The sequence below is a fragment of the Rattus rattus genome, chromosome X (assembly GCF_011064425.1).
Source record: "Rattus rattus isolate New Zealand chromosome X, Rrattus_CSIRO_v1, whole genome shotgun sequence".
Taxonomy (NCBI): domain Eukaryota; kingdom Metazoa; phylum Chordata; class Mammalia; order Rodentia; family Muridae; genus Rattus; species Rattus rattus.
The window spans coordinates 96,540,563-96,549,675 of record NC_046172.1 but is presented as its reverse complement, the minus strand read 5'-3'; the positions used below and the strand labels follow the sequence as shown (position 1 = coordinate 96,549,675).

At 39.6% G+C, this 9,113-nt stretch overlaps 1 protein-coding gene across 1 annotated transcript in view; it reads right to left on the bottom strand.

Annotated features, from left to right (window-relative positions):
- Positions 1-860: 860 nt before the first annotated feature.
- Trpc5 (transient receptor potential cation channel subfamily C member 5) overlaps positions 861-9,113 on the bottom strand; it is a 122,564-nt gene continuing 114,311 nt past the window's right edge. The window contains exons 7-9 of the mRNA XM_032890452.1: positions 3,310-3,513; positions 2,998-3,039; positions 861-1,087 (exon numbers count right to left, since the gene is read on the bottom strand). Coding sequence (XP_032746343.1) covers positions 989-1,087; positions 2,998-3,039; positions 3,310-3,513 — 345 coding nt within the window. The 3' untranslated portion in view covers positions 861-988. The remainder of the gene's footprint in view (positions 1,088-2,997; positions 3,040-3,309; positions 3,514-9,113) is intronic.

Sequence of the window (9,113 nt, the reverse complement as noted above, 5' to 3'; positions counted from 1 at the left end):
AGTGACTATCAAAAATCAGATGGCTTCATTTTGTTTGAAAAACTGATTGTGCCGGACATTCGGAAGAGCCTGTCAATCTGAGACAAAGAACCACAGGCCACAGTGGTGGCCGGGGGAAGGCATTTTACTTCTCCTGGGAATGAGTGTTCTCCTCCATTCCCCCAACCCCTGCCCCACTGGTTGTTCAGTGCAGAGTGCTCATCTCTGAAACTTTGTACACACAAACAGCAAAACCAGACTCAAACAAGTTGCATTTACATATATTTAATGCACATACACATGAAACAAAAATCAAAGAAAAAGAAGCTATCAACTTGTGGCTGGGGGGAATATGAGAGAGATATGAGGGGAAAATATAATTTTATTTCAATTATAAGCTTTTCTTTAGAAGGAAAAATAATCTCTCCACCTATTGCATGACAAAGAATGGTTGCAGGGAATGGAGCAATGGCACAGTGTTTAGGAGACCTGTGTTCTAGAGGAACTGGACTCAGCTCTCACTACCCACAGAGTGGCTTGTAACCATCTCGCTCCACTTCTGGGGGCCCCTGGTACCCACAAGCAATAAACATCCAGGTGCAACAGCCATACACATAAAATAAAAATAAAGTCAGATTTTTCAAAACTTTAATGAACCTTTTATTTTTGACACAAGGGTTATCTCTCTGCATGGCCCTAGCCTGGAACACATTCTGTAGATCACACTGGCTTTGAACTCAGAGATCTGTCTGCCTCTGCCTCCTGAGTGCTGGGATTAAAGGTGTACACCACCACTGCCCAACTAAAACGAATTTTTTTTTAAAAAAAAAATAGGAATTGTATAGGAAAATGGAATTCTAAAATTAGAATTCTCAGACTCTATAAAGATTAAATTATACCAAGGAAATGAGAAATTGGGCTTGAATGCAGCTCTGTGGACAGGGGAAAAGACCTGTTGGGTGGGAGGAAGACAGATAGATAGATATTAAGAGATTTACCCACTTCAAGATTAAATTACCTTAAAATTTTCTTCTGTTAGCCCCTCATTTGTTTTCGAGTTTCTTATCATGGCAGCCACATATCTCTTGACTAGATTTCTGATAACTTCCTAGAATTGAAAAAACAACGAAGAGGTATTCAGTTTTCTTCTCAGGCTATCAGGTTAATAAGGAACCTGCTTAGAAAACGTGTTTACTTCATCTTTGCAATGGGAAATCATTGGGTTAATAAGTCCTTGCATCTCTGAATTTTGGTGGCACAGTGTACCAGTCCATTAAACTTACCCCAAAGGAGAATTTTCACTCAAATGTATAGTATGCATTCAGTGTGTGTGTGTGTGTGTGTGTGTGTGTGTGTGTGTGTGTGTGTGTGTATGTACATGTATGCATGTATGATGAGAGTACAAGAGTCTCCGAATGTTCGTTCAATATCTGTTCCTCAGGGATGGATTAAATCTTAGTACTTTTAGTGAAGTAAGGTATTTTTCTCTTCATGAACTTGAGAGCCACTAAGTGAGCTAGCAATTTTATAATCAGGATATTTTTCACAGAAACAACACTTGACCTTTATAGGAAAGGCCTCTTTTAGCCTCAGGGAGGCTGGAACACACATGGTTGCAAGGTTGGTGTTGCTGCTCCTACCACTTACTGCAGTGTGTCAGGCAGTTTGCCAGGCGCCACCTACCCTGAAGTTTCACAACCCTGTAATTTAACTTTTCCTATTATTCCTGGTTTGCAGATGGGGTTCCAGTGGTGTTAACTGGCTCCTTAAAGGTCACACTGCTGGGAAATGTAAACCTTAGATTTTAGGTCTACTTAAGGCTGATTCCGAAGCCTATATTAATAGTGAGCGATGCTGTAGCTTGTATTTCTGCTACTCGGTTAGCTCTAAGAAGTCGCTGAGATGCCCAGGGAATGTGTTTTTGTTTGTTTGCTTTTCATTTTGTTGTGAGGTTTGAAGAGGAAAATAAAGGTGATGGGACTTGCCTAGGCATCATCATTTTTTTTTTTTTGAATTATTAGAGTTTGGGGATAGGTGGAGTAAGAGAAGGGTTACCTATGAAGCACTGTACTTTTTGTTTCTTACTGTTACTAAGAGGAAGGAAATTATGGAAACCATTTATGGAATTAGGTTCCTTTAAACCTTGTAGACTATTTTTCTACCTGGGTTTCTTGAGACAGTGTCTCAACTTGACCTTGAACTTTCCATAGTGAGGATAACCTTGAACTTTTGATCTTGTGCCCTCCGTCTCACTCAGTTTATGTAGTGTTGGGGATCAAACCCAGTGCTAACGTTATGCATGGTAGGCAAGCACTCTACCAACTGAGATACAGCCCTTCCTCTGCATTTCTTTTGATCCAGAAGATTAAAATATAGTTTCTTATCTGTGATTTTTCAAAGATTACTTTCAATAAATATCTCCCATATTTGTATGCTTGGCTGTCTTCCGGCTGTTTCCATAAGAAGCACAAATCTGCTCCTTTGATTAAAGTCATGTTTAGAAAGTCCTTCACTGACATAACTAACAACTTCCTCTTGACTATATTCCCTATGTATTGTGTATTCCTATTGTATGTACATTTTGTTCACAACTTTTACCCTCCTAATCACTTAACTTTTGTAATTTTAATGATGTAATATCTCCCATCCCTGGTAATAAGCTTCTAAGAGGTACAAGGTTTGTCCACAGTGACTTCTCTAATGCGTATTTTAGTGTCAGATGTACAATAGGTAGTCTTTTACTCACGGACTGAGCAACTACAGATCTACTGCTTAACCTCAAGGAAGAGCCTTCCAAGGTATGGATGGCTCAGACCCAGATGAGGCTGAGGGAAAGGGATATGAATGGGGTTGGAGAGCAGATGATTTCATCCTGATGAATTACTTTACTCTGAAGTGAGTGACAGTCTTCCCAGGGCCCCTAGAGAAGTCAAGTCCAGACATAGCTGGAGTAGTTTCCTTCTACTCCACAGACCCGGCCAAGAACTATTCTGTTTAGCCCTAGTGGGCAAGCGGTACCTGATAATGTTGATTTTGGATCAGGCTGTCAGCATGACGTTCCTGAAATTCAAAATGGACAGAGAAGTTATTTCAGTTGGCCAGCACCTTACCCGTTCACCCACCTCAATTATTTGGTAAATATTAGGACTTTAGAATGATACTTAGCTCCTGACTGACAAATAACAGGAGAATATTTAAGGTAAGAACTGTCATGAAGGAGGGAAAGGAGAAAAACAGTTTTGTATAAAGAGAAAAATATATACACAGACATTTACGAACATACATATACATATATACACACACATATACATATACATATACAGGTCTTACTGTGAAGCTTCTCAAGTTGTGCCTCCTTCGTCTCCCATCGGGGTCTCTCTTGGGACAGAAGGTGTTGTTGAACCAGTTGCCAAGATAGAGAAATGATTTGGGGCTGGGGATGATGTTGAAAGGAGGTGGTAAGGTGCCACCTTCATCAAAGTAACTCATCCAGAGCTTCGTTCTCGCAAACTTCCACTCAATATCAGCATGGTCCTAGGAAAGACACAAGTGCAAGGTTTGAGAGCCAGGGAACTGGGACAGACACCTGGGCTTCATTTTAACCCCGGTAGTTGATTCTGTAGAGGGTAACCTGGCAGGAACTGTATAAACTCAAATCACATATACCCTATAAATGCAAATTCATCGATCTGGCAATTGACTTTGAAAAACACACCTTATTGGGTTTGGTGCCTTTACACCCAGCTACCCAGGAAGTTGAGGCAGGAAGATCATGAGCTGGAGACTGGCCTGAGCTGTATAGTAAGATTCTACCTTAAAATACAAGAAAGAGTGATAGCAGTGTGGCTTGGGAGTAGAGTGCTTGCTTGGTATGTTAGTATGAATCCCTAGGTCCAGATACCAGAACTGAAAGAAAAAAATTAAAAAAAAAAAAAAAAGAGACGAGGTGAGGATGAAGGGAGGCATGGAAAAAGGGGATTGCAAAAAATTATACACAGAACTCTTCCCTACTGATGAGTATAGTAATACAAACAACTTTAAAGAACCTAAACGGTCAATAGTAGATGACTATTTAAATAAATGATATCACAACAAAATGGCATACAATCTAACTTTACAGATCATACTTTGTCAATAGAATAGATGTGAATATATGCTTGTGTTCAAGATCTTGAGTGCAAAATCCACAATATATATTGCATGCAAGGATGCCATTTAATTAACTGAAAAAGTTATATATTTACATGTTATTGGTGGGTATACACTGCCCTGTAAATCATGGTTATTTTTAAGAGGCAGAGATGGGGTTAAGGTTGCTTCATTTGTATTTTGGGGAGGTTCATGCAAGAACTGTATTTTTTCTTCTTCACCATCTAAACACATCATCAAGCAAAAAAAAAAAAAAAAAAAAAAAGCATGTTTTATCTCAACAGAGGTTCTTCTATAATTTCTTTAGGGCAGCAAGTTATCTGTATGGTGGTTTTCCCCAAATGAAATTCTCAGCACTGCATTCTATAACCAGCCTCAAGTTGACTGTCACCCATTACTTGCTTGTTCTAGAGACTGTATTCACATTCAAAGCATTTTTTTCGAAGACAGGGTTTCTCTGTATAGCCATGACTATCCTGAAACTCTCTCCGTAGAACCAAACAGGTTGGCCTTGAACTCAGAGATCTACCTGCCTCTGCCTCCAAGGTGCTGGGATTGAAGGTGTGCATCATCACCAGTGGCTTCTTTTTGTTGTCTTAATGGTTTTTTTTCAAGACAGGTTTGTTAATGTAGCTCTGGGGTCTAGAACTCTTTACTGTAGACCAGGCTAGTTTTAAACTCAGAGATCTGCCTGCCTCTGCCTCCTGAATGCCATGAATAAAGGCAGGCACCCTATCCCCTCAAAGCATTTTTTTTCAATAAACATTTTTGATGTATAATTTACAGAAACTAAAATCTACCCATTATAAGTTTTTGACGCATATATACCTGTGAATTACCATCACAAGGTACACAGACATGCTGTTATTACCTTTCTAGAACTTTTCTTTTCAAGTTGGGTCTTGCTTTGTAGCTCTGACTGGCCTGGTATTTACTTTGTAGAGCACATTGTCCTCAACCCATGGCAGTCCCCCTGCCTCATCTTGAATCAAGTCTGGCTGTTTTTAGAACTTGAAATCACTACCAAAATTGGTACGTACAGTGGCTCTGTCCTCCTCCAAAGTTCTCTCGTGTTGCCCCTTCATCGTCAGACTCTCTAAGGTCTAGCCCCCCTTTCCTCTCCGATCCTATAGTTTGTCTTTACAAATATACCTTATTAATAGAAGCATACCACCAGCATCGTTTTGGGATGGACTTATTTCACTGAGCCTGACGCATTTGAGATTGGCCTATGGTTCTGTATTGATCAGTGCATTCAGTCTTACAGCTAGTAAGTTTTCCTTTAGTTGGGTGTGTGGTGGTTTGTTATCATTTACTCCATGGGGGGAAATCTGAGTTGTTTTCAGCATTTAACAATGAATAAAGGTGTTATTACCATGTATGAGCTTTTGTGTAAACCTAAGCTTCTTTCCTCTAGCATCACTAAGAGTGGTATTACTAACTCATGATGTTAATTTGTGGGTAACTTTATAAGAAACTGCCATTAGTTTTCTATATCCTCTTCAGTGCTTCTTGGAGTTTGTAGCAGGATCTTACTATGGTTTGCAATGGCATTTCCCAAATGGATAACGATGTTAAATTATCTGCACATGACATGCCCCTTAGTCATCTGTAAATCAATGTTTCAAACCCTTTGCCCACCTTTATGGGCTTGTCCACATGTTTATGGCCTTCTAAACCTGTGGGAATGTTTGGAGTTTTCAGAGCCCTCAAGACATCTTTCCTCAAATTTCCTTCCTATTTTCAGTCAGCATCCTGTCAGCCCAGCTGGCTACATTTTCTCACTCAATGCCACTCTAAAAAACAAGCATCCTATGGATTGCCTTCCTTCACGAAAGAGCTCAGAATGAGGTCACATAAAGTAAATCTCTGTAAAGAGGGGTCAGTGAGCTAGCTCACTGGATGAAAGTGCTTGCGGCTAAGCCTGGCAACCTGAATTCACATCCTAGGAGGTGAATGGAGGATGGTGGAAGGAAAGAACTGACTACCACAAACTGTCCTCAGACATGCATGTTGTAGAATGTGTGCGTGTGCACAGTTGTGTACACACACACACACACACACACACACACACACACACGTACACACCACCCCCAAAATAAATAAATAAATGTTTTAAACAACTCTCTGTAAACGGCTATTTTCCAAGAAGCTGCTGGACAGATCAAAGAGGTTACCTGGAGAGACTGGGGCAGGGATCCCTTCCATTGGCTTCTGGGTTGTTGTTTTTCACACATACCATGGGCTGCTTGTGTGGTGGTCTGTGCTAATTAACAATGAAAACACAGCATGACTCTGACTTTAAAACACACTAAAATGCTATGATGGACAAATGCAATGAGTGATTCTCATCTATCTGTAAAGGCCCTGCTTCTGATTGGAAGGGGAGTCCGACAAACAGCCTGACTCTAAGTTCATAATTGCCGATGATAAACGTCTCAGCTGTCTTATAGTAACGGCCAAGACACTACAGCATTTTGAACAAGATGTCATGATATTTGCAACTTTCAAATATTGGAAAAATAATTTAGGGTCTCTCCATTGATGTGTGAAGCTTCACTTCAAGGGCCATGATAGTTTGTGATTGGTGATTCATACCAATTAAACTTTTATCTGACACTGCCAACTAACTACAGGACTATAGTGTTTCCTACTCCCCCTCCCTCTCTGTGAGTGTGCTTGTGTGTGTGTGTGTGTGTGTGTGTGTGTGTGTGTCTGTGTCTGTGTTTCTCACATGGACACTTGTGCATGTATGTGAAGAGTAGAGATCAATTTTTGGTATCTACCACAATCCCCTTATTTATTGAGACAAACTTTCTCACTGGGTCCAGAGCTTGCAGATTTGGCTATGTTAGCCAGTCAGCACTAGCCCGGGAGATCTTTTTTCTTATGGTCCTCTCTCCGGGAAACTCTCCGGGAATCATGACTTCTATGTGGGTCTTGGAGATTAAGCCCACCGAGTCATCCTCCCCAGCCCCAAAAACCCTTTCTCTAAATCAGAGGGTTTCTAATGCCTATGTATTTATTTAACTTCTTTTTCTCTCACATATTACATCCAGATGACAGTTCCCTCTCTCTTCACTCTTCCCACTCAGAAGATGGAAAGATCTCCCATGTTCATGGATCAGTAGGATTAGCATAGTGAAAATGGCCATCTTACTAAAAGCAATCTACCGATTCAACACAGATCCCCATCACGATTTCAACACCATATATTTTTATAGACCTTGGAAGAACATAACTTAACTTCATATGGGAAAAGGGAGAAAAAATAAAACCAGGAATGCTAAAACAATCCTGAAAAAGAAAAGAACTTCCGGTGGTATTACCATCTCAGATTTCAAGCTATACTCCAGAGCAATAGCAATAAAACCCACATAGTCTCTGATTCTTTATTTTTGTTAATGTTTGAAGTCTACCCAGTCATGTTGTCAGACGACAGACTTTTAAAACTAGTATTTTATGAAAAATTTATTGCGTGACAATTTGACACAAAAATCTGAATGAATTGACAGTACCATTTTAACACTATCTTACGGATATAAAAACTATTTCTTAGCATTTACTTTATTAAAATGAAAATGTAATTGGTATTGACTCCTCTTCCTGAATATTATTCAGTATTCATCCATGAATATAATAACTAGTTGGAATAAAAGTACTACATATATGTTTAAGAAATGTATTTGCCATAAAAATATAATTTTTATGTCTAATGGCTATCAAAATTTACATAATATTTGTGTTTCTTTGAATAGTTTTGACTAGTTGAATGATAGTTAAATTAAGAAGAATAATTTTACCTTGTCATTATGAGAAGTAAAAATTAAATTTTAGTTTGCAGTTGTCATAACAAATGGCAAGACAGTCAAAATTAACAGCCTCTACTTATAAAAATGTTGTGACCATGTGTATTGTAAATAAGAAGTCAAGGAGAAGGGGGACGGAAACTTCTTCCCTTCCGAAGTTTAACCATTTAATTTTAAACTCGTCGTTAGCTTCGCATAACAAATAGCTATGGCATTCTGACGTCATTAGAAATACTTAAATGAGGAATTGAGTATTATTGTAAATGTCAGTCTACTGTAACCATAATCTATACCCCATACTAAGTACTGTTTAAATGTATAATATATACCCCAAAGACAAAGGAGATACGTGGTTTCTTTTTTCAGATTCAGCAGTGAGGTGAATGTCTGAGAGCCTTTCATCTGCAAAAACTAAAATCACTACATTTGCTGAAAAAGGGATGGACCTTGGGGTCCAATTTTAAAAAATTCTATTACTTATTTACTTATTCATTCTCTCATACAATACATTCCAACCACAGCCTCCCTTCCTGCCACTCTTGGCAGGCCCTTCCCTACCTCCTGTCTCCCGCAGATCCACTGCTCCTCCATTTCCCTTCAAAAAGAGAAGGCCTCCTAGAGGTATCAACAAAAACATGGCAGATCAAGGTGCAGCAAGACGAGGGCACTAACCTTCATATTGGTGTGATCTTCAAAGGGAGGTGACCAAGTCTCAGACAAAAACAAAAACAAAAACAAACAAACAAACAAAAAAACCATGCTGTCTCTCGTATGTGGATCCGAACTTAAAATGTTTTCTGTACATAAATAAGGGGCTATGAGAGCGAGCTATAGGCTGTAGAATGAACTAGGAGTCCATGAAAGTAGGCCAAAAGAATTCAGGAGAAGTCACATGAGACACAAAAGTAGACAACAGAGTGTGGGGAGGGGGATGAGAAGATAATAAAGCCTGACTTTTTCTAAGCTTATAAAAAACGTGAAGAAAAAAAGAAACCAACACACGAACAGGTGTCCTTGAAGGCCAGGGTAGGGGAGAGAGAGACACAGACAGACAGAGACAGACACAGACACAGACACACACACAAACACAGAGAGAGGGGGAGACAGAGAGAGAGAGAGACAGAGACAGAGAGAGACAGAGACAGAGAGAGACAGAGACAGAGAGAGACAGAGACA